The sequence below is a fragment of the Protomyctophum parallelum genome (genome assembly GCF_964188405.1).
Source record: "Protomyctophum parallelum genome assembly, chromosome: 10".
NCBI classification, from domain to species: Eukaryota; Metazoa; Chordata; class Actinopteri; order Myctophiformes; family Myctophidae; genus Protomyctophum; species Protomyctophum parallelum.
The window spans coordinates 12,625,939-12,651,316 of NC_139704.1; the positions used below are offsets into that span (position 1 = coordinate 12,625,939).

The 25,378-nt window shown below is 44.3% G+C and overlaps 2 protein-coding genes across 2 annotated transcripts in view; both read left to right on the forward strand.

The window, feature by feature from the left end:
• piezo1 (piezo type mechanosensitive ion channel component 1 (Er blood group)) overlaps nt 1–25,378 on the forward strand; it is an 81,660-nt gene that overhangs the window by 17,294 nt on the left and 38,988 nt on the right. Inside the window, 6 exon segments of the mRNA XM_083774723.1 lie at nt 9,757–9,852; nt 17,446–17,611; nt 18,064–18,205; nt 22,853–23,117; nt 23,692–23,905; nt 24,069–24,240. Coding sequence (XP_083630849.1) covers nt 9,757–9,852; nt 17,446–17,611; nt 18,064–18,205; nt 22,853–23,117; nt 23,692–23,905; nt 24,069–24,240 — 1,055 coding nt within the window.
• LOC310865181 (importin subunit alpha-1-like) lies at nt 1,544–6,131 on the forward strand (the record flags this gene model as incomplete). Its single annotated transcript, XM_083774207.1, has 2 exons — nt 1,544–3,084; nt 5,993–6,131. 2 exons carry the CDS (start codon nt 1,544–1,546, stop codon nt 6,129–6,131), a joined length of 1,680 nt encoding a protein of 559 aa, XP_083630333.1.

Below are 25,378 nucleotides of genomic sequence, written 5' to 3' on the forward strand. Positions count from 1 at the left end.
AATAAGTGTGGTGTGGGATTAAATTAAGTGTCTAGGTGGTGCATTCTTAGATACACAATGTACATTATGCACCTTTTGGAATGATTTATGAAAGCTGCAAAGCTTTCTTAGTTAATTTTCTGTATAAATATAGTATATTATGTGTTGTTTTGACACTGTGGTGTGTTATAGGTCATGATGTCACGTAATGATGTTCATGTCTGGAATTGTCTGGTTTGTGTGAGCCACACACAGGTCACATTCAGTCATTGAGAGACACTCCTACACGAGAGTGTGATTGTCTCACACCTGTGGTGGAGTATCTTATCGACAGTATAGACGGATCCATGGCGCCGAAGAGAGTAATACAGAAAATTTCTCTCAATTACATCATGTATGTAAAACGATGAGCCTAAACCCAAATTTGTCATCGTCTGTCGCTCTACAGACCATGTCTCCTCATCAGCCACTCCCACTCTCCATTCCCTCTCTCAGTCCTTGTTACACACCTATTTCCACCCCCTCTTCAGCCCAACAGTGCCATGCCCATTCCACACCTGAGAACACTTCTGCAATCACCCTGCTCCCTATAAAACTGGACTCATTACACAAACACACTGTCAGGACATACATTGTTGTTCCAGTGATCTGCCTTGGACTTCTGGTTTGTTATTTTTGTCTCCTAAAAGGTATCTTGGATTTCAGTTGCTTGTTATAACTTTTGGACTTCTGGTTTATGCATATATGCATTTTTTGCATTTTTGGACTTCCTGTGATGTTGCAATTTTCCTCCTGAAGTTTTGCCTGTTTTGGATTTACATTTTGCATTGACTATTTACTTTGGCTGTATGCTTCTCTGCTTTAATAAATACGTACATTTATGACTATTCTGCGTTTGGCTCTGCACTTGGGTTCAGTCCTTCACTGCGTACCGTGACAATTATACTAGAACGGTGCCCGTGGGCCCTCTACAGCGGTGCCCGTTAGGCACTGGCCTTCTTGGAACAATGCAAGTTGGATATGAATGTCCCACCTAGATATTATGTCTGTCTCCCTTTTATGCCCATATATGGAGTTCTTTGTAAGGCGTGCCCAAATATGGAGTATATGCAGCCAGCTATGCTCAAATATGGAGTGTTGTGAGGTCCGAACAGGGCAGCTCCATATATGGACGCTAGGCAGGGGCCCGGTCCAGAGCCCGGGCAGAGACCTTTTTTAGGGTGGTTCTGGACAACCGTGGGTCCGAACGACTCGACACTGGGCACTGCACCCGAGTCGAATTTGAAGTCTGTGGGGCGGTTCTCAAGTTATGTGGATTACACACAAACAGACATATAGACTTGGTGCATATAGATAGAGATATATATATATGTATGTGCAAACATCGTGTCATACATCGCAGATGTCAGAGTGTCATCACAGATGAGTGACATCTCAGATGAGTGACGTCACAGATGAGTGTCGTCATAATATGACCACATGAGGACGAGTGGCGCGAGTGACTTGTGCAAGTGAAACCCACCAGTGTCCCATCAGTGTTTCAACGGTCGACAGTGAAGCAGGGATGTCAGACGCCAACAACAACGACAAAGGCGACAGCGAAGCTCGTCTCTGGCAGTTCAAGAACAAAGGAAAAGACGGCGTGGAGCTGAGGCGCCGGAGAGCCGAGGCCACCGTGGAGCTGCGCAAGGCCCGGAAGGACGAGCATCTCCTGAAAAGACGCAACGTCTCGGGCGTCGGCGGCCTTCTGGATGATGACCCGGCAGAGCCCGTTGGCTCCTCCCAGCGGCAGAAGCGCTGGTCGGTGGATCAGATAACGGCCGGCGTCAACAGCCACAGCCTGGAGCTCCAGCTGACCGCCACAAGGGCGGCCAGGAGGCTTCTGTCCAGAGAGGAGAACCCACCCTTCGACGACGTCATCGCAGCCGGCCTGGTCCCCCGGCTGGTGGGCTTCCTGGCCCTCTCCCACTGTCCCCTCATCCAGTTCGAGGCAGCCTGGGCTCTGACCAATATCGCGGCGGGCAACTCGTCCCAGACGGCTGCCGTGGTGGAAGCAGGCGCCGTGCCCGCCTTTGTCGGCCTGGTGAGCTCGCCGCGTGCCGACATCAGCGAGCAGGCCCTGTGGGCACTGGGGAATATCGCAGGCGACCGCACCGACTTCAGGGACCGGGTGATCGGGGACGGCATTATCCCACCGCTGCTATCCATCGTCGGAGCCGCGTCGGAAGACCTCTCGGCGTTCCCTCCCAGCTACCTGGGCAACGCCGTCTGGACGCTGTCTAACCTGTGCCGCAACAAGGACCCGCCCCCTCCGTCGGAGGTTGTGGCGCAGCTGGTCCCGGTCCTGGCCCACCTCCTCCTGCATCACCACGGTGACAGGGAGGTTCTGGTCAACACCGTGTGGGCGTTGTCCCACCTGGCAGACGGCTCCAACCAGAGGATCCAGGAGGTGGTGGCGGTGCCGGGCCTGGTGCCGCGCCTGGTTGAGCTCCTGGCCACGACAAGCGCCTCCTCTTCCTGTGACGACGCCCACCTGGCCGTGCTGCAGCCGGCCCTGCGCGCCGTGGGGAACATAGTGACGGGGACAGACGAGCAGACACAGACGGTCCTGGACGCCGGCGCACTCGGGGTCTTCCCGGCGCTGCTGCGCCACCGGAGCCCAAAGGTCCAGAAGGAGGCGGCCTGGACACTTTCCAACATCACGGCAGGGACCAGGGCCCAGATCCAGGCTGTGGTGGACGCGGGCCTGATGCCCCTCCTGGTGACGCTGCTCCAGCAGGGGATGGCGGACTTCAGGACGCAGAAGGAGGCTGCGTGGGCCGTCTCCAACTTCACCAAAGGGGGCAGTGAAGAGCAGACGGCCTACCTGCTCCGCTGCTGCAATCTGCTGGGGGCGCTGCCGGGCCTGCTGGCCGCGCCCGACGCCCAGCTGGTCAAGGTGGTCCTGGACGCAGTCGCTAACATGCTAGCGGCGGCCGGCCGCATGGGCCAGGCGGGGGCACTGTGCTCCATGCTGGAGGAGAGTGGCACTCTGGACAAGATGGAGGATATGCTGAACCACCAGAACCAGGAGGTCTACGAGGTGGCCTACCACCTCATCGACAGGTACTTCTCTACGGAGGATCAATCTGTGGCTCCGGACCCCACTGGCCATTCCATGTGGACGGAAAACAAAAACAGTACAAGTTGTAACTCAAGTCCAGTTCTCTAAGAAAAAATCACGTGAAGTGAGGGACTCATTCATCACCTGGAACATGACGCCACGGGGGTGGCAATGCTTAAGGTCATTACACACTGGCGAATTAGCGATGCGACGCCAATAAACCACCTGAAAATGAGAAATATTAACTAAATGCGACCCGTATATGAGATTATTTGCCACTCCTCTCCTCCTGCTTCTGATTATTCACCACTCTTCTCCTGCTTCTTTATAAATGGTTGGTATCCTTGGGATCTTTCCACCACTTCTTCTTCACTACCGTGATTCAGACAACGCAATTGCGTTTGGGCCCAGAGTCATTTGTGGTCCACGGCCGCCCACCCGTGCCATCTGTAAAATATAATTATAAATGCATGTGTGTATTTTTGTGTCATTTTATTTTTTTGTACCCATTTGGTATTTGATCGCTGTATTTATGTTTGCTATTTCTGGAGGGGGGGTGGGGTATAAAAATGTAATTGTTTTGACTGAACTGCCTGTCTGAACTAACTTGCAAAAGGAATAAAAACAAAGTAAACACATAAATACATAGGCTACAGAGATGAGAGATGCAATGACAGTGGAGTCGAGTGCTAGCACACAAGTGCCCCACTCCCCCCAAACAGCTCTGGGCGGTGGAGGGTAGCTTAATAACGTGGAGGAAGTCAGAAGAGGTGAGGGTGCAGTGGGCTCCCCTGACCTCGCAGTGCTGTGGGCCAGCTCCTGCTCTGTTCACATCACTGCATTTTGATTGGTCAGAGGTGTAACATTCGCCAGCCATGACCGTAGAGTGAAAAAAATAACAGTTGCTGCTGTGGAAGCTTGCATTGACTTTATGAGGTTTTAAAAAAAGCGAATTATTTGCATGAAAACAATCTCCCACATTGTGTAAAGACCTTTAAAACAAACATAACAATCACGCTTGCGTGATGGGCTGCTGTGGCTGCTACATGACATCACAAGTGGGGTCCTGTTTTTCTTTTCTCCAAACATTAAAAGTCCATAGACTAGGCTGCTAGCCTGCTACTGTTTTTTATTTTGCCACATGTCGTCACGCAGGGTGATGTTTCTTTCCCCCTCTTTTTTCCAAACATTAAAAGTCCATAGACTAGGCTGCTACTGCTTTTTATTTGTTCATACATGAACTCATTTACTGCCAAGGACGAGTTTGGACGAGCTTTGGGTTTTTTATTGAATTATGAAAGATCGCTGTCTTCACTTCCTGGTTAGCTCTAAAGGTGCGTTCAGACTTGGATAGTTAGAGCGGCGCGATTACATACAAAGTCAATGCAAAGACGATAGTTGCGTGAGCACCGTGAATGTGTGCAGCGCGACCTGGCATTGAAGTATGAATGCACTGTATGATGCTATAAAATCTAGTAAACAGCCAATGGACCAGAAACAAGATGGCCATGCCCATCCACTTCAATGATAACTGGATTTTTAAAGCCATTTATCTCTGATTCTATTTCCCAGATTTCGTTTATCAAATCTAACTTTTTCCCGGCTTGTAACAAAAGCATTGCTGGTCGTGGTTACAAAATGTACGTTTCAGGTGACTTTAAAGAAGATCATGGCTAACTCAAGCCAATGCTAACTTCCGGTAATTTGGTCTTCAAAATAAGATATCCGGCTTGGAGACCTTTTCAGACCTCTCGGCAGGGAAGGGACACAGCCAAGATACATTCTGAGAGTGAATGTTAGTTAAACGTCCATAGCTTTAGTTGCCACATGACCTCATTTCTGAAAGCCAGATGCCAGATGTTGGTAAAATGGGGGTGAGAGAGAGAGAGATGTTTTAGGGAAACCCCTTGGAACTCTTGGACACACGTGGACAGCCAGCCAGCCTGTGTGTGTGTGTGTGTGTGTGTGTGTGTGTGTGTGTGTGTGTGTGTGTGTGTGTGTGTGTGTGTGTGTGTGTGTGTGTGTGTGTGTGTGTGTGTGTGTGTGTGTGTGTGTGTGTGTGTGTGTGTGTGTGTGTGTGTGTGTGTGTGTGTGTGTGTCTCTCTTTCTCTCTCTCCCTTCTCCTGTCATTGCCAGCAAGGTCTTCCTAAACATTGTGACACATTTATGATTGTAAATACATATTCCACGGCCCACGCACACATGTGCATGGCTGCAGACAGTAGCCATCATTACACTTTTTAAGTTCATTTAATTAAAATTATGATTTTAATTTGAAAAAGATACATTGTGGGGAGTTACTTCCTCGGCCTAATGGCAGTATGTACAAGACATTTGGCTCTGATCAGTCCAGCGGTTTGCGAGATTAGCCTGGGAATCACAGACTGTGTGTGTGTGGAGTCTGCCCAGACTCATACACAGGCTCACTCACAGACCCTTTCTTGGGCTTCATCCCAGTTCTAGCAAGTTCTAGCTAATCTTCTTTTCCTTCACATGTCTTTCTTTGCCTTCATTTCCTTTCCAAGCCTCCCACTTTCCTAGTGCCTCCCACTGAGGATGCACGGAGGAAACAATGCAAAGAGACACCACGCTAAGAAATGTTAGGGAAGTGGCACGTCAGTTCCTCCAAAGTGTGAGAAACGTCCATTTCTGATTATGATACAGCCGAGCCCCCCCCCCCCCCCCCACCACCATCATAACGGTTTAGATAATGTAATTTCGTAAACTGCTCATTGATGGCAATGAAAGAATAGTCTTTAATATCAGCATCCCCTTCAACTTGATAGCTGTAGGGGCGGAGTCATTAACACCATGGGGTTCAGCTTCTTCCTGGAAGGAAGCACTCATGTATTCTGGCTCATAGCTCCTCAGAGATGCCTCCTAACCCTCACTCTTTGTTCCATGGAGCAGGAATAAGAGACCTGGCATGGCCATGAAAGTTGAACCTCCGGTTCAATTGAGGATAGAGGAGCAAGGAAATATCAGGCAAGAGGATTGGGACCAAGCCGCAGACTGTTCGGCCCGTAGAAGACAAACTGTAATGAGCTGAGGCAGTTCTGTTTAATCATATTGTTGGTTGCATGGGTCACAGTAACACAGTAATCCAAAGGAATATTAAAGCTGGATGTGGTCAGAGTATGATTTATGAAACTGCACAAAGGAAACCCATGAAAGCTAAATTTATTTATTTACATGATAATTCACATGGTGGTGCTAGACAGCATAGGTGGCAATGCTTGTGTATTTGTCAGAGAGTACAAAAACATTTTAAAAATAGTTTATAACAGCATCTCATGGAATAGATAAGTGATACAGGCTAAAATCAATTAATTCTCCACACTATCCTATGAATACAGAGATGAAAACCGGTATGGTAGAGGTAAGAATTAGGCACAGCCACTGTTTGTACAGTTATATGAAGTGAGGTGAACTTCGATATTGGCGGCATTATCCTTAACTGCTTGACCCTATTCTGGGGCTCACAATGTTGTGAGCTTGCAGATCGACTATTTTTGGCAAAGCGATTTGGTGTAGACGGAAGAGTACAGTTTCATCTCAGGTCAGTTTGACTAAGATGGGTGGAGATAGAACAGTTGAGCTTCCATTGGACGCTGATGTATGCTACTGTATAGCCTACCTCAGCACTTTACATATTGAAGAGGTTTGGATCAGGGCCGCTTGGCGTGGCAGTCACTCTGCTATTACAGCATTCCTTTTTGTCTTGCCAGCACGAGAGAGAGGACAGCGCAATACACTGATAGGAGGGACATTATGGGGGATTCTTCACATCCTATTATAAAAGCACCACGTCTCTCTGTGTGTGTGTGTGTGTGTGTGTGTGTGTGTGTGTGTGTGTGTGTGTGTGTGTGTGTGTGTGTGTGTGTGTGTGTGTGTGTGTGTGTGTGTGTGTGTGTGTGTGTGTGCAATCCACGAGAACCGTTCACCCCACCGACTTCAAATCTTACACACGCTACGAGGATAAAACCACAAAAATGCACTAAAGGTGGTTGCACACTGTACGCGTTTTTTGGAAAAACGATGGAGAAACGCCACTAAAAATCCGAAAAACACGCCCTGTGTGCAGGGACCTTAAGACTTGTTTACATCAGGGTCCTCCAAGGCAATTAACTTGCTGACGAAGACATGCGGCCATAATGGGTCAGAGTTTGTGCTAGTCATTGGGGGGCAGCCTACAATCTATTCTATATTGGAGAAGTTGTACCCAACACATGGCAAAACGAGCAAATCGGCTAACCAATCACATAAATTCAATTCATTCATTTCATAAGATAATGTATGATGGTGTATAATGTGAAGAGCGTCCCTCACTTCACACGGGTGTGATTTTTCTGACAATGTGTGCAGGCATTTAATATTCAACTGGGCAAATTAATTCAAATCAATTTGCCTATCAAGTAACTGGAAAGCAAGTTGCAAACAGAGACAGATCGCTCATTTAGTCCCATTCATTCCCATTTGTGCCAGTAAAATGTAATTAGTCCCACTTTCCTACCTTATTGCTTCCATAAATCGTATTTATGTATAGAGTTTCACATGCTCTCTCTTGATCTGCCCATTTTAGAAAGCGGATTCAGCTCAAGTCTATGTAAGTCTAATGCATAAAAAAAAGCCCTACAAAGACAAATCTGAAACGACATGGATGCTTTCACGGATTGAGTGGATTAAAGTTTAGATTGCAGGACAACCGGGAGCCCCAAGTCAGCTGACCGGAGAGACTTGGAGGTTGAATGAAGAGGGTGTTAGAAGGAGGATACAGGAGGGGGTGGCCAATTCAGGGCATCGTAAACAAACATTAGAATTTTGATATCAATTCTAAATAATACACAGAGCCAGTGGACAGAGAGGCCAGGATAGGGGTATGGGTACTATGGGTCTCTTCTGAGTACTGGCTCCAGGCTGGCTGCAGCATTCTGGATCAGTTACAGACAGGACAAGGACAAATGAATCCTGTGGTCCAAGTGAGAGTGTGTAAGGAATAGGATATGGATGACATTCATCAGGTCTGTGAAAGAGAGAACTGGCTTGATTTTGGCAATAGATTGCATAAATAAAATATAAACTCGAAAAAGTGCCCTTCTGGGCAAAGGTCTCCACCAGGAGGATAGGAGTGTGTGTGTGCTGTTTGGCAAAATGTTTAGGAGCAATATAAACGTGTGTGTGTGTGTGTGTGTGTGTGTGTGTGTGTGTGTGTGTGTGACGCGGCTTGGCCTGTTGTAGTGCCACCATGAGGCTGATTTGAAAACCGTCAAGTGGCATTTCTTCCAAAGCCTAGTGGGAATATGCATGCACAGTTTCACCACAATCGGACGCTGCGTTGAGTAGTTGTGGCGATTTGTACAAAATGGGTACAAAGCGGGCTACTCCTGAAAAGTTTAGAAGCCAATCGTAGCCAATGAGGGTGGATTATGAGAAATCAAACAACCCCGTCTTGATCATGACATGACTATGAAGAACATGTGTACCGATTTGCGTGAAATGTGGATCAAATCTGAAGGAGTAATATTAGAAAATGTGTTTTACATAATTATGTCGGCCTCCTGGTGGTGCTATAAACTTTATAGCACCACATCTGATCTTTATAGTATAGTATAGTATCTTTATAGTATAAAGAGCAGATGTCAAGAATTCCAGGCAAAGGTTTTTCTTTGGCCTCTGCACAGATCCGTGCAGTTAGAGGTAAAAACACTTTTCGGCCAGTTATAGCGCCACCATGAGGCTGAGTTGAAAATGTTCATGTGGCATTTTTTCCTCTGCCTAGTGGGAATGTGCATGCACAATTTCACGGAAATCACATGATGTGTTCATGATTTGCAGCATTTTGTTTGAAACTGAGCACTCCTGCGAACTTTGGAAGCCAATCTTAGCCAATCAGGATGGAGTCTGAGAAATCTGAAAGACCCGTTTCGTTGAATGGCTGAGACTGTGTACCAATTTGCATGATGTTTGGACAAAATCTGTAGGTGTGCTGTCCAAAAACGTGTTTTGCACAAAGCGGCCTCCTGGTGGCGCTATAACAGGCCGTTCTGGAACATCCAGGGAGTGTGTGTGCAAAATTTGGCATCGACCGGGTTAACGGTGCCGGAGATTAGCTGTTCACAGACGGAAGGACGGACGGACGGAGTGCAAAACATACTCTCTCCCCATGCCTTCGGCCTGGTGGAGACAATGAATTTCCAGAAGCAGCGAGTGCATTCTCCGGCAGTGGCGATCAGACGCGGTGCTGCCGGGGGGAGGGGCGGCACCTGCCGGGGGAGGTGGGCGGGATTATGACACTCAGCTGCCGCTACCTTCAGCAGCAGTGTCGGTCCGTTCGGCGGCCGACACAGAATCTGCCGAGACATGCGCTGCCGGCAGCGCATGTCACCTGTCTCTTCCCTGTGAGGTTAGGGTTAAGGTTTGGGGTAGGGTGTCAGCGTCGCTGATTAAAACTCACCCGTGGCTCCTGACATGCGCTGCCGGTTAAAAATCAGCCGTGGCTTCCCTGTGACGTCTATGGTCGCCGAGAAACATTGTGTTGTCGGCAATTGACGGAGACTCCGCGGCTGATGCCACTGCCGGAAAATGCACTCGCTCTCGATCCCTCTGAATTTACCTGCTTGTCAAAGTTTAATAATAATAATAATAATAATCTCTCTCTCTCTCTCTCTCTTTAGCGTGTCTGTTTCGATACAATGCCTTGTCCCTGGTCTATCTCCTCTACTTGTTGCTGCTGCCATGGTTCCTCTGGCCCAACAAACACACAATCAGAGGTAAGACACTTTGCAAACACAATCAGAGGTGATACTAAAATGTAAAACATAAAAAAAAAAAAAAACGGAATGTCTAATATCCACCGCGGTGGCGGAGACCAGAGCCATTGAGTAATGGTTGAGACGAAGCAGTGAAAGATACATAACGCCAGTCTTACCCAATACCAAATATTTCTGTTTCATTAACACAAGGCTGCTGTACTTTATACCTCATACTTTAAATGCTTAGTATGAGGTATAAAATACAGCAGCCTTGTGTTAATAAAACAGAAAGATTGGGTATTGGGTAAGACTGAAATTATGTATCTTTCAGGACCTTTCACTGCTTTGTCTCAACCATTACTCAATGGCTCTGGTCTCAGCCACCACGGTGGATATTTTGACATTCCGTATTTATTTATTTTTTATGTTGCCACTACTGTTGGAGCAGCCATAAACTACACAGGTTCATCTCGATGTTCTGGGCATCTTTGTAATGTTAGTGTTAGTAAAAAGCAGGTAAAAGAGTAAAGTATGAGGCATACTAACATCAGTCACTCTGCCGTTCACTGTAGTGGAAGAGATGCGCCTGGTGAGGGTTTAAACCCCGCAGCTACGTCGAGTCCGTCTACAGGAAATACGTAGGCTGCGACCATGAAACCGCTACGGAATCGGTCTATACTGTGCATAGCTGAATAGGTAGATGGATACAGTAGGGGTACGCTGCTGTATTTTAAGAATGGGATGCAATGGCTTTTTCTGTCATGTTACCTCTGTGTTTCTGAACAAATCATCCCTTCAGGCTATGGGACGTTATTGTCACCGCTACATCCACACATGGAGTCTGTTTGTTTACAAGAGAGACAGGTGGCCAGCAAAGCATGTATGATACTACGTGGCTTATTTCTAACCTGTAATGTTTTCAGATACATATTATGGAAATCAAACAGGCAAATAAAATCAAGATTCATTTTTATTAATGCAGGCCTAGACACATCATCACATAGCATGTTTTTGTTCAAAGGAAGTATTTTTTATGGACTTTTGATATAAAAATACACCTAACTGGAAATGTTACCATTGTTTTGGCATCTATTGTTAGGTATGTCCATACAGTATGATGACCACAGATACTGTATGCATCAGAATGAAAATCGCTAGTTATCGCTAGTTAACGCTGAGTTCCTAATTGCTTGTTGTAATAATAATAATGAACAGGTCGGGCACCACCGGTAAGTCCCCCACCATAAGTCATATCAGTCACAGCTGTGTACATACAGACATACACACACAGTCTGCTATTGCCTTTGTGGCACCACATGAAAAATACAAATGTTACTTATCAAGAAACACACAAGTGTGTGCGTGCACGCACGCGCACACACACACTGATAATGGTTTGTTTGTCCAACATGCATGTCTGTCATGCTACCCAGGGCTGTTGGCTACTAGTGCTTCCTGTATATAGAGTAATCAAACATCAGGACAGGATGTAGAATCATTAGTTTATTACACACTTAATTTGACTCGTGCTTTGCTTTCTATTTTCACACATCCCCTTCCTTTGTCTTGCTCGTGATAGAGAAGTGATACCGTTTGTACATTTAACACACCCTAAAGCGCAATGACACTTCAGTAGAGGTTTGGGTTGTCTTCTCCTACATTTGCTTTAATTCAGTATAATTTAGTAAGTACAGTATTTTCTTAGTTTGGGGATTTCTTCATTCACAATAAATTAATGTACTGTACATACATATGACACATCGTATTCGATATGTCAAGGGGTAGTGAATAAATGAACAATAGAAATATAGTCGTTTCTTGTGTGAACTATTTAAGTTAAATTCCTTGTTACAGCACGTTTGCTACAGCAAATTATACCACAATATAGGAATGGTACAGTGGTACACGCACACACGCGCATACACACACACACACACGCATGCACGCACGCACCCACGCACGCACGCACGCACTCACACACACACACACACACACACAGCCTCCTGATAACGTCAACAGAACACCCTGTTTGCCAGCTATTAGCCACTGTTTTCACCCATTGTGTTTATATCACCATGGTAACTGTGCTGTTCCATATGATGTCATGTGACATGTGCAGGTTTCATCCTCGTGCGTCAAGAACCGAGAATAAATAAAGAATATTAATTCCTCATTTATTTCCTTACATTATTCCTCGCTGAAAGAGAGCCCATAGACTGTCAAAATAGCAAATCTACAAGGACACGTGTTGCAACAATGCCTTGTGAGCTTGTAGATGGGCTATTCTCACCGCTTTTGGACACCATTGTACAATGAAATATAATACAGGGTTGAATGATGAATGAGACTAATCGATTTAGTCGATTATAGAAATTTCAGAATTTCCTGTAGATTTGTTGATATATAAGAAATTAATTTTTTGATATATGTTTGGTATATTGCACAGCCCTATTGTGATGTGTCTCTGTGATCTCACATTGATGACAAGATGGACTGACAATCAAGTTTAACCACATGAACCCCAGCATCCCTATTGTGGGCATGTCATAATAGGCGTACATTCGGCAAAAAAAATTGACAAACAATTGGGGAAAATGGGCATACATTCTGCTAAAATAACAGATCTACAAGATTACCGTATGTCTGAGTCTGTTGTGGGCATGTACCATTTGACGTACAACGAAGTAGTGTTTAAGTGGTTAAGAAAACCATAACTAAGGTCTTTATTACATCAGTTTTGTAAGAATGTGCCGCTACCTGTTCGTATGCATCACTGTGTGGTGACACAACCAGCTACCTGTTGATATGAAACAACTGGATGGCGGCCAGGCTGAAAGATGTAAAAAAAAAACAGCTGGTCTGATATTGTAGTAGTAATGAGCAGATGAAATCAATTTAACTGATCCAAATGGGGTCCGTTTTGGGTCCAGAGTTAAATTAACAGGGAATTTCTACATTTCATGTAGTAGCCATTTATTCATATTGTACTGTTTTTGTCATGAGCTCGATTGGTATTTTGATGTTGGTAAACACTAAACAGGTATCCTACTTCATATGACTACAATTATGTGCTAAACCATACAGTACATGCACCTACATCTATAAACACAACGGAAAAGCCTCAGATACCTAGTCCCTTGACCATTCAATCAGTAATGTTAATTAAGTTTAGACATTGGTTTGTTATCCTACACTCTGTACGACTTTCAAAGTCATCGGGTAGTCATTAGGGTATCTGGGGACGTGCTTCATGCCCTCGACTTGAACATGTAGTGAATTTTAATTTTGTTGTTTCGGCTGGATCCCAGAGGCAAAATCTTTAACGGCTGTACTGGCATAACACATGACATGAGCTTTTTTCTCTTGCCAGCATTTTCAATTCATAACACATTGCCTGTAGTTCAGCTATTTTCAAAAAACATTTAGAAAAGTTTTGAACTCTGTCTCTGTAAAATGACGCATTAATGATTGACCTATTGGCGGATCCCGGGGGTCTGCACACTTATTCAGATTGTTTCATCATCAGTTCCAGCCAGCAGAACTTACCCTAAGAGGATGAATTTGATATCCTGAATGCCCTTTGCCCTATGAAAAGCTGAGAGTGAGTTTAAAGGGGACACTCAAGACCAGCTGTGGGTATTTGTGGGTCTTCTAGAATCTAGAACACCAGATAATTTATCAAAATCTATGATGACAGGCTGCCAGGAATTCCAGGCCCCTTTAAAACATATACTAAGGACGATGACATTTATGTTGTGAGTCCTCATGTAGCCTTGGACCCCAATTAAATTATCACTTGTCACTTCTTTATGATGGCCCCAGGCCCGGCATAACGGGCTGTCGGGTAGGACTGGTGGACAAGAGATATACTGTATGTAGCTTTAAGGGAAATGTCTCCCGTTCCCTATGGCTTGACCTGTAATGAATGTGAGTCAAACCCAGGACATCTGGTTCAGCACCTCCTCCCACTTTGACACACTTTGGAATATGTTTGTAAAACACACTACTGGCATGGATAGTTGAATATTTTCACCTAATACTATATATGCCCCTATACTATACATGCCCCAAATAGGAACAGCAGGGCTTAAGTGGTTAAAGGACCACCATGGATTGATTTGACAAGTCTGTCTGTCTGTCTGTCTGTCTGTCTGTCTGTCTGTCTGTCTGTCTGTCTGTCTGTCTGTCTGTCTGTCCATGAAGACAGATCCGGTTGTTTAAAGTCATTATGAAGTGGTTGAAGGCAGCATACATTCTGTACACATACGGTTTACTCATTATATCTGTATTTTATTCAAATGTATCTGGTGTGAGCTATACTGTACATGGTCTGTTAATGTGCCCAACGTCAAGTTTGTCAAATATCACTGAAGTAGTTTAACGTAATTTCTGAAATACCCAGCATCATTGCCTCCAGGTGGTACTGGTACTACACCACTTAACAATTTCACTAAATTAGTTGGAACTTGGATTCCATTAGCCTATCAGCAGTAGGCCTAATGCAAAAGGCTAATGCAAGACAGGGCTGAGGGCTGATTTCACCCAACACCTGAAATGTTTATGTCACTATACAGAACAGAGACATGTTGGCATACCTGGTTAACTACTTATGTATTAGTATGGTTGCCTAGTGTGGTAGGCAATGAGACTATTGTCATTGCACTCCAGCGCTTAAATCATTGAAAACTTAAATAATTTAAAAACGTTAAATTTGTGCAATAACTCTCTATTAGTGATGGGAGATTAATCGGCAAAAACATCAGTATCGGACGATATTGGCCTTAAAAGGATATATAACTCAACTCTTCTAATGAACAATATTCCTATAGGGATAGGCAACCTCACTCACAATTCTGCAGGATTGCATCTTTCTACCGGTAGTTTATTTTACAATGTGGCGGGGGGACTGAGTACCACTTAAAGTCAAAAGAGGTCACCCTTGAGAAGAAATTACTTGCAAGGCAGCTGGGACCACAAGCACCCGCTGATCGCATGTTTGTGTTTAATGCTAAATAATTAATTAATTAGATATTGCAATAATAAATAATACATTTACATGGGCTTTTTCAAAATGACTGTTACCAAAGTGCTTTGGAAAATAAACATTGATTAGATGCAAATGTGCAATAAAGTTCTGTCAAAGAAACATACACAAACACTGTGTACAGTAATTATTCAGATCCTCGGTTATAGTGTATGTAGGCATAAATACAGTCAGCTCTGTGCAGTATCTCTCCATTTCTCTCTTCCACTCTTTCCGTTGCTACCATGGAAAGGTAAACATGTCTTGGAGAGTCCACCTGATAGCTGTGATATTAACTTGATGAGAGGGAAAATGAAACGACAGAATAGTTTTTCCCTTTGGACCTGTGTGTGTGTGTGTGTGTGTGTGTGTGTGTGTGTGTGTGTGTGTGTGTGTGTTTAGAAGTTGTGCTTCTAAAAGGGCTAAAAGGCAACTGAAAGTCAACCGGAATAGACATTTGAACCTGAGTTTGGTGGTGTGTTCTACCGTGTTACGCTATATACTTAGTATGCCGTCCAAGATTTTTTTTTATGTGTATACCTTCCAGTACGTATGTCCACATAAAACGTCATTTTAACAAATTCTGTACACTTTTTGAATAAATTCTTCCTCCTTATATAATAATAATACCGGATGATCATGTTTTAGTCTTTAACAAAAGAGCGTTTTTTCATTCGGTCACCATGTGCGCGTGCCGTGCATGTGGGAGGGAATAATGATGGTATACCGTCCGTCAGAAAACACCTAGAACACACCACTGGTTGAGTTAAGGCAGGGGTTTTCAACATTTTTGGCTGGGGACCCCCGGAAATGCTTTGGCCTTGTCTCGCGACCCCCGCCCTGCCCCCCTCCCCACCCCAATACAAATTGACCTGTACAATAACCTTAATAATAGAGAAAATACATCATTCATAAATACTGAAAGCAGATATAATCATTAAGGAATTTAAGTTTATGCATGCACTAGAGAACCCCTGAGTTAAGGAAGGAGACGGAGGCCTAAAACGCAGGCAAATTGTTTCTGCAGTGCCATGCTGTGTTACAGCCCCATTGTCTGAGTCTGCTTTTTGAAGCTGCTGAGGTGATCAGAGGTTACGAGGACCTCCTGCAAGCACCAAGTGTGTGTTTTAATGTGACTATGTGCATGTGTAGCGTATGATGTGGTTTATCGTATTATATTGTGTGCGCGTGCGTGCGTGCGTGTGTGTGTGTGTGTGTGTGTGTGTGTGTGTGTGTGTTAGGCAATTCACACTGAGACGGACTGAATCCGTTTCATTGGAACCGTTTCCGAATACGGTTGCCTGGTCCCCGATGGCCATGGTTCACATTACCCGAGATTCAACAGCGCACCCGGGTACACTTACTTGCATAACACACTTTAATCCTCCTGATGACGGTGTGCTTGATGGCTGGCGTGCACGGACACTGACCATCAACTGTGCGACATTGTCTCAAATAAATCCAGACACACTGAATTGCATTGCCTCTTTGCCGTTATACTACTATACTGTCAGCCTGCCTGCTATTCACTGTGTCAGTCAGTTCTGTGCTCCAGTGTCGTGTTTGATATTAGTTTGCTATGGATTCTACTTTAGCATTATTATTTTGTTTTACTTTGGAAACTATGCCAAGCAAAGCCCAAGAGCCATGTGTAATAAGATCAGCGCGTACTGCGGTGCTGCACATATATTATGCAGATTCAACAGGAGACGGGCGGCGTTGAGAAATGAGCTGGTGTTACACGTTGTGCAGCGGCTGTGATTTTTTTTTGTTGACGCTTGGCTCGTCGATTAGAGATTATGTCACGTTCTTAAAAAAAAACAGTCCACTTCCTTCTTTAGGTACGCATGCATTCACATTGGAACGATCCGTATCTGAATACACTTCAACGGTCCAGAGACCCGCCCCCCATGCGGTCCCGGGGACGGTTGGGCAATCCGCTCCCGGGAACGGTACGCATCATTCACACTACCACAACATCTGCCAAGTGGTCCCGAGTGCGCACCCGGGACCATAGTGTGAATTGCCCCTGTGTGTGTTCAGCTTTTTATGTGGTCTATCCCAATGGTTCTCAAGCCTATTCATGTCGAAGGCGGCCAAATTCATATAATGATTTGGTTGCTGACCCCCATCAGAAAATATTTGGTGTCAGAGACCCCCATAACAAATTGTGTTGTTTCAGAAATATTACAAATGTTCCACATTTTGTCTGGAATTTTTTAAAATAGTTAATCCACAAGCCAACAACACGTTGTGTCTGTAAGCTTGTAGATCATCTATTTTCAAAAAGCCGATATCGGGTTAAAGTGGTTAAACTGATTCTGATACTACAATAACAATTTTGCGGGGGACCCCTCAGGGATGAGGGGTCATTATCATGAGACTAAAGTCTTATACTAAGTCTACATTAATATGTTGTGTTTTGTCATTTTGATACAGAGGGGGGGAAATGGTATTTGATTTCATGGTCTACACAAACTTTCAAGTCCTCTTTTGAAAGGAGTTCGTTCCTCTAGCAACACATTCTTCTTCCATGAGTCACATGTGAATGCTTCTCTCCCCTACTCCCATCTATCTCTCTTCTCCAGGTCATACAGGTCGTTTTATTCTTGCCGTTTTTTGCACCAGTTTACTGTTTGTCCTGAGCCACATCTGCTTCCAGACCGTCCTGTTCACCCACCCTGCCCTGGACACGGCCCTGGGCCACAACTGTTCACAATGGGATACACTAAGTAGACACATAGGGCTGTCCAGGTATGTATCGTGCATTCAAGTTGTATTTTTACTTGAGTAAAATACAAACGTATTGGTATCAAAATGTACTACCAAAAGTAGAAAATACTACAAAATGCCTAATAAGTCATAAGCCATGAGACTCTACACAAAATAGGGCCCATAGACTTTTTCAAAATGCCAAACTCGAATTTGCCTCCTTGGGTGGTACCAATTAGTGAAAATAGCCTACTGGCCTGGGCCCATGGACTGCTATTAGTGCTGAACCTCTTTTAAAATATCAGATCACAACGCGGCGTGTAGGTCTTCTAAAGTAAGTGTTTAATTGAGATGCAACTTTGATGCATTTTATGAAGTTTATCATAATTTTTTTAATGTAAACTGTACCAACAGTTCAACAACTGTCAGGACATGGAACTAATTTCCCATTTATTGTGTGTGTGTGTGTGTGTGTGTGTGTGTGTGTCCTACAGGCTTCCCCTGGATGACCCTTGGAGTGTGTTGCGTCTCTTATGCCCTGACGTGTGCGTATGTATCGTTGCCTTGGTAACCATGGTGCTCTGCAGCCGACTGGTCAGGAACAGAGAGATGGTGGCTATGGCGAACATCACTTCAGTGAGTCTGGCCATGTAGAGTACATGCATGTGTTGTGTGTGAGGTTGTTGTTTTAATCACGTGAACCCTAGCATCCCTATTCTGGGGCAACATTCATCTCGTTTTCTGCAAACATAATTTAGTGTAGCCCATGGCCCATGGCTTTTATGAGCCTTTATTTGATAGATATATAGAGGAGTGTCTGCCCTGAGACTGGAAGGTCAGGGTTCAACCCCCGGCGGAGTCATACCACAGACTATAAAAATGGTCCCCAATGCCTCCCTGCTTGACACCGCATCAAGGGTTGGATTGGGAGTAAGTCCCTTTGACATGCTAGCCTCATGTCCAAGGGGTGTCCTACTGTACATACGTCAAGCCACCACACGCAACGAAACGGAAGATAGACATCTGACCTATGGGCCAAATGGCTTGGGAACCGTAGTGTGCCAACTTCCCAAGGCAGCTTACTACTTATTTAGTAGAGAGAGACAGGAAACACAGCAGGCGAGCTTTGGCCGCGCGCACAGGAATCTAAACAGGGACCCGCTACCAGTCATTAGAGCACACTTGGTACAGTACGTCCCACAACCACTCTCCTATCGTGTTGCGCCATGTGTGTGTTGTGGAGGAAAAAGGCCCAATACATTTCAGTACGTTTGAGTCACTACAGAGTCAATACTAATACTCACATTATAAAAATAAAGGAAAACATATGTGTATAAAAGAGTTGCTGCTATATCTTGTACCACCCCTTAACCCTTATCCCTAAACTTATTAGATTTTTTTTAAACTATTTTATTAACAACATTAAAATTTTTAAATAGTTCAAATATCCGGTCTTCAAGCTCACAACGTGTTAATGTAGATCAGCGGCAAAAGGCAAAGACGTTTAGGGCCTATAAAGTGTTAATGTTTGAAGGTATACAAGTACAGGAGTTGTATTAAATACTATAAATTTGTTACATGTAGCCTGCAGGCGTTTTGTTTTCAAAGGGGAAAAAAGCCTGGACGAGCGAGGCAGGAACAGTGGGGCAGGAACAGTGGCATAGCAGTGGGAGTGAACCTTGTATTTCGCTAAACCAATAACCGTGCAGAGGGGGCAGGAGGGGCAGGAAGGAGGCGAGGGGAGGCGGACTATAGGTTGGTGAACCAATAGGAAGCCAGCGACCGTTTCCAGCGCTTGTTTGTTCCGCCCCTCTATGCCCAGATTTATAGTGAATCAAAATCAATGATTTATTATTATTTATGTTTGAAACTAGCTGAGACAAACTTTTACCAAGCACTACTGGACGATTCATTGCATTGGGGAGAAGAAAGAATAAGGCTTTATATTCGTTTTTAAGGATATTAGTACCGTATGTGTCTCTTGTGTCTATGTACTTTGGCCATTCCAATAAAACGTCTATTTCTGTTGCTGGCTCATGGCCACAGTGTTAGCTCTCTGGCCATCCAAAATATTCAATGAAAGTTGATTGAAAGTTCATTCTGAGGCGACTGGTCATCATGCCACATGGTTTCTATTAGCGTAATAAGCATTGACCATTTAGTGTATTCTTTAAAAAGTTTTTGGCAGTTTATGTGTGTGTGTGTGTGTGTGTGTGTGTGTGTGTGTGTGTGTGTGTGTGTGTGTGTGTGTGTGTGTGTGTGTGTGTGTGTGTGTGTGTGTGTGTGTGTGTGTGTGTGTGTGTGTGTGTGTGTGTGTGTGTGTGTGTGTGTGTGGGCTGAGTCAGCTCATTGTAAGCTTCTGTTTTAGTTGCTGACACACAACTACAACTCCATTACCTGCTGAGCTCTTCTCTTCTCTTCCCTTCTATTTTATACAATAGCCTAATTAATAATAACTGAAAACCTGTGGAAAAAATCTCAAACATGTGCCCAAAATAGGGACCTCAGAGTTAATGTGGTTAATTTCCATAATTACAGTAATTACCATGACATCATCTCCACCTTCCCATTATCATCCTTGTACTTTTGTTATTGCCAATCCCCCATTCCTTCTCCCTTGTTCTGCTATGCTAGTTATGGAGTTACTTCCTGTTCTTGTTGCCAGGCAATCACCCAAACAAACAGCACATTGCGTTATGGTAAAAGGAGAATAACAGGGGAAAAGAGAGTATGGAAGGCCCGGGTGGTGAGAGGAGGTGGGAGAGACTACAAAGCTTGAATTGTCGAGTCGTAGTTCTGTAGTCCATTTGGGTCCAATTTTACACTCTCAGACTTGAATGAACACTGAGACCTTTAATGTGTAAAGTATTGTTTGCGCAATCAGACATCTGGCTGCAGGGCTTCTTGGGAGTTCTTGCTGACCTCATCAAGTAGACAGTAGCCTATTTATTATTGCTTTGCTGACGTCAGCAAAGCTCACTTGAGATCTGATCTTTATTGTCACATGACATGATACATGCAGGGTGTAAAATACTTGTAGTTTACTTTTGAGGAAGAGTTAGAATAGGGAAAGAGACATACATATTATAAGGTGAATGATTACAAAATATTAATGGATGAATGTTATTCCGGAATACAGAAAGTCTCACAGGTGGAAATCATGTCCAGCATATAAAAACCAACGGCAGGCATATAAAATTATAGTTTCATGTGCAATTGTGCATTCTCTTCGTATTTTGAAGCTGACATTGGTAGATGGTCAAACATGTGCCATTAGTTAGATTCCAAATCACAAAGTGACAGTCAGTCATACTTTACACAGTTACTGAACCTTCAACTTATGAATGGCTGAGAAAATACTTACAAACTGTACATGGGAAATATAGACTCAAGAGAGAGAGAGAGAGAGTGATTCGTTTTTTTTTATTTTTTTACTCTTATTCTTACTCTAATTACCTAGTTTTATGCCACGATTTTTGCAACCCATTTTTCACCCAGTGTTATCTAATGTAATCCTGGGCGCTACACTCACTCTGCCACCCTGGGGAGAGCAACGGACTGACCTCATGCTTCCTTCAATGTTTGAGCGTCCAAGCCACTTCTTTTCACCTGACAGGGGAGTTTCCCCGGTTTGACGTAGCATGTGGAAGGAAGTAAGGAACACGTTATTCCAACCAGTTCCTTTCCTCTCCATCAGGTGACAACATCACGTTCATATAAAAAAGAACAATGCAACAACCTTTCGTTAACGTTGAATCTTCTTAACGGAATGTATATTATTTTTATAAACCTTATAAAACCTTGAGTTCAAAACATAAAATTAGGGCCAGCCATGTTTACATGAAATCTTTTTTTTTAAACATCCTTGTTGATACTGTAATGGGAATTTTAGAATGCCGACTGCAGTGCCAGATATATGCATTATTGTGTATTTATCTTCCTTCCATTAAGTCTCTTTGCTCACCAATGTGTTAAGTCTAATTCATGCAGCTGTCAATCCAACAGCTGACTTGACTCCTCCACACTGTCAGCAAAGGTATACTTATTTGTGTGTCGCCCTTATGTTTAGCGCAGATATATATATGTATATGGACATTCAGTGTGGCATCTCTGTTAGGACAAGACTATAAGGACTGTCTGAGAATGGGGTTGAGGAGGCTTGCACCCGGAGGGGCTGCTGGAGCAGGGAAGGAGGCCTGTTCCTCACTCTCTGTATGTTGTTACTCTGCTGAATCTTCTTAATAAATTCTCAATACTTCACCCTGAAGAACTTTGTCAATCCTTCATCTTTGGAAGATTAATTCCCATTGCAATACATTGTTTGCTAAAGAGGTGGTAGAGATCGAGATAACATGGGTCAATGTCACCTGATCGGTGACAGTGACATGGGACTGATGGCTGATGGGCCACAGGTGTGGTATGTCACACTATATATGTATATATTTATTGTCTAGTACTCATTCCTTGAGTAACCAGCTCAGTGGCCTTGTGGTTACAGTGTCCACCCTGAGACTGGGAAGTCGGGGTTCGATCCCCGGCCGGGTCATACCAAAGACCCTAAAAATGGGACCCAGTGCCGCCCTGCTTGACACTCAGCATCAAGGGTTGGTTTGGGGGTAAGTCCCTGCGACATACTAGCGTCATGTCCAGGGGGTGTACTTGTACATCAAGCTGCCTCACGCTACAGAAACAGGAGATAGGCTCCTGCCCTATGGCTCGGCAAGGCTACTTACTCATTCCTTGAAGGTCTGAGGAAGGGCTGCGGCCAGAAACGTTAAAGGTATATTCAGTGATTTCACTTAATTCAAATATCACTTATTTTTTTGTTTTGTTGTGATAATCCTCCCTACTATAGAGTGTGCTGGCCATATAAGGAGTTCCTCCCTGTCCCCAGTTAACCCCTGGGGGTTAAAAAACCTTAGGTTTCGTTTTTGACTCTCTATCCTGATTGGACGAAAGGCTGGGTCCCACAGCCAAAAACGAAACCTAGGGTTTTTTGAGTGAAATCACTGAATATACCTTTAACACTTCAGTAAAGATATATTTGGGAGCATAAAATGGTGTGCAGATTATTTTCATTTGTAACATGGTGTGTGTGTGTGTGTGTGTGTGTGTGTGTGTGTGTGTGTGTGTGTGTGTGTGTGTGTGTGTGTGTGTGTGTGTGTGTGTGTGTGTGTGTGTGTGTGTGTGTACCACAAGCTTTGATGCGAAGTTGGATTACTGAATAAATACACAAGTCTTTGTGTGTGTAAAATAAAACCAACTCTTTCTCTCTCACCCCAGCTAGAAGATGGGCCAGAAGAGAGAAAACAGGATGATGACAATGATGAGGAGGAGGAGGAGGAGGAGGAAGAGGAGGATGTAGAGGAAGATGATGAGGAAGATGATGAGGAAGATGAAGACGGAACATCACCGCCCAGTGACCCTGAGGACGAGGTATCCGCCGTGGCCAAGGCTAAACAGCTGGCTGAGCGTCTGAGAGCCACCGCCAGGAAAGTCCTGCGTGACCTGGGCAGAATTGTTGCCATTAGCCTGCTGGCTCTGGCTGGTAAGACACACTCTTTTTATTTTGTTGCTGTTGGGCAGAAACCTACTCTGTCAATTCTAACTTCGCATTGCGCTGCTATTTTTGAAATATTTTGAAATATTTTTAATACTTTCACCTAATACTATACATGCCCCAAATAGGAACACCAGGGCTTATGTGGTTAAAGGACCATACTGGCGATCTTGCATTCTTTAGATTTCACTATGACTCACTGTATACTTGGCATCACTGCCAACCACTTTCCAACGCATAGGCCTGCTGTGTTCTGCTTGGTTTCTGAGGACCTTTCAGTTCAGTACTAACTATGATGAATCAACTTGCAGGGACTACTGTGTCCCACACACCCAATTTTATTACAACGAAACATCGTTGCATTTTAATGCCTTTAAAGCGTGGATTGATTTGAAAGGTCTTGACCAATAGTCACTGGGGAAAAGATTGATTAGCTGTCTGTCTGTCTGTCTGTCTGTCTGTCTGTCTGTCTGTCTGTCTGTCTGTCTGTCTGTCTGACTGTCTGTCTGTCTGTCTGTCTGTCTGTCTGTGTCCGTGTCTGTGTCTGTCACTCACTCCCCAGGCATCACGCTGCCTTCAGCCTTCTCAGCCATATACTTCCTGCTTTTCATTGGCGTGTGCACATGGTGGGCGTGTCACCTTCCCATCAGCCTCTTGGGCTTCAATGCACTGTGTGTGATGGTGGCTTTCTTCACCGCCGGCCACCTGACCTGTCTGTACCTCTACCAGTGTCTGCTTGCACAGGCCCTGTTCCCACCACACAGTCTGTGGGCCAGGTCAGACACACACACACACACACACACACACACACACACACACACACACACGATGCTTGCTCAAATTTAGAAATGAGCTCGCATAGGCGTCTGAATCTAGATTTTTGTCTGTCTCACTCATTGTTTCTCTTTCTTATGTCTGTGTCTGTTTCTCTTTGTCTAGACTTTTTGGTCTAAAAGACATAATCAAACCAGGGAACTGCACTGCCCCTCATGACCTCATCCTTAACACTCAACATGACTGGCCGGCCTACGTCAACCCCGGGATACTTTTCCTTCTCTACATTACCATAGCAACCGTGCTGAAAACAGGCAGTAAGGGAACACCTGACAAGGTTTGTATTACTAGATACTAAATGTCCCTTGACATGATGTATATGTTATTTTGTTGCTTTTTAAGAAAAGAAAATAAAAAGAATAAAAAAGAAAAGAAAATAGCATTACCACAATATGTAGGTTCCCTTCCAACTACAGGGTCAAAGGCAACAATCAAAATGACTAGTGTATACTGTATGACGTAGTATACCGCACACCCTTAAAGTGGGATCCCTTGTTCTGTTCTAGCCCCTCCAACATGACCAGCTTTTGCTGTATGTGCACAAACTTTGTCCTACACAAACATTAAATTCCAATTGACAATGAATGGACAATTTTACGTCATAGTGTCTATTCTATGTCATGATGATGTACGATTTATAAGAGCGCCCCTCACTTCAAACCGGGTGTGATTATTTGTTATTCTGAAGGGATCCTCGCAGATGTTGCCATAGATTGTCAGTGCAATTAACATGGTCCAAATATAATAATGTGTCGTCGTAACGTGTCGTTGGAACACAATTCCATTCTCATTTTTGAAATACTGAGCGGTTCTTTGGGGCTCTGGACCAGGGCGGCAGTCAGACAGATATTTTGTGAAGCCACTGAGGAAATCGGGATTTCCTGAAAGTTCATATAATGGCCTGTTGTGGCGCTGTCATTGGACACAGAAAAACCCATAGCCCCATAGTATTTTGGCCACATATTTTGGCCCAACTTCACCTAGACTGTATTACCATAATAAACATGGTCATGAATACTTTCTTCTTCCAGTCACTAGTTTAAAGTCTAATTTCTAATGTCATAATATTCTTTTTGGAAAATGATGGTCCCATTAATTAAAACAATTACCATAAAGTCGCGTATGTTCTGAGGGGCGTGGCTACCGTTACAGTCTATGATCGGGATTCCCCTCCCACTAAAATCCAACGGAGAAGAAGGGGGGAAGTCCCGCCTCGTTGTCTGGGCCAGCTGGGCCAAAACGGATCTAGAAAGATGGCGACTTACAATACAAGGACTGACAGGCTTCATTTTATGTTCATGTTAGACCCGGAGAACGCTTTGTCCATATTTTTTACAGTCTATGCCCTGGACCTAACTTGTCTACCTTATTGTACAGCGTGCAAGCAATTTGTAACTAACAGTGAGTGACCAGAA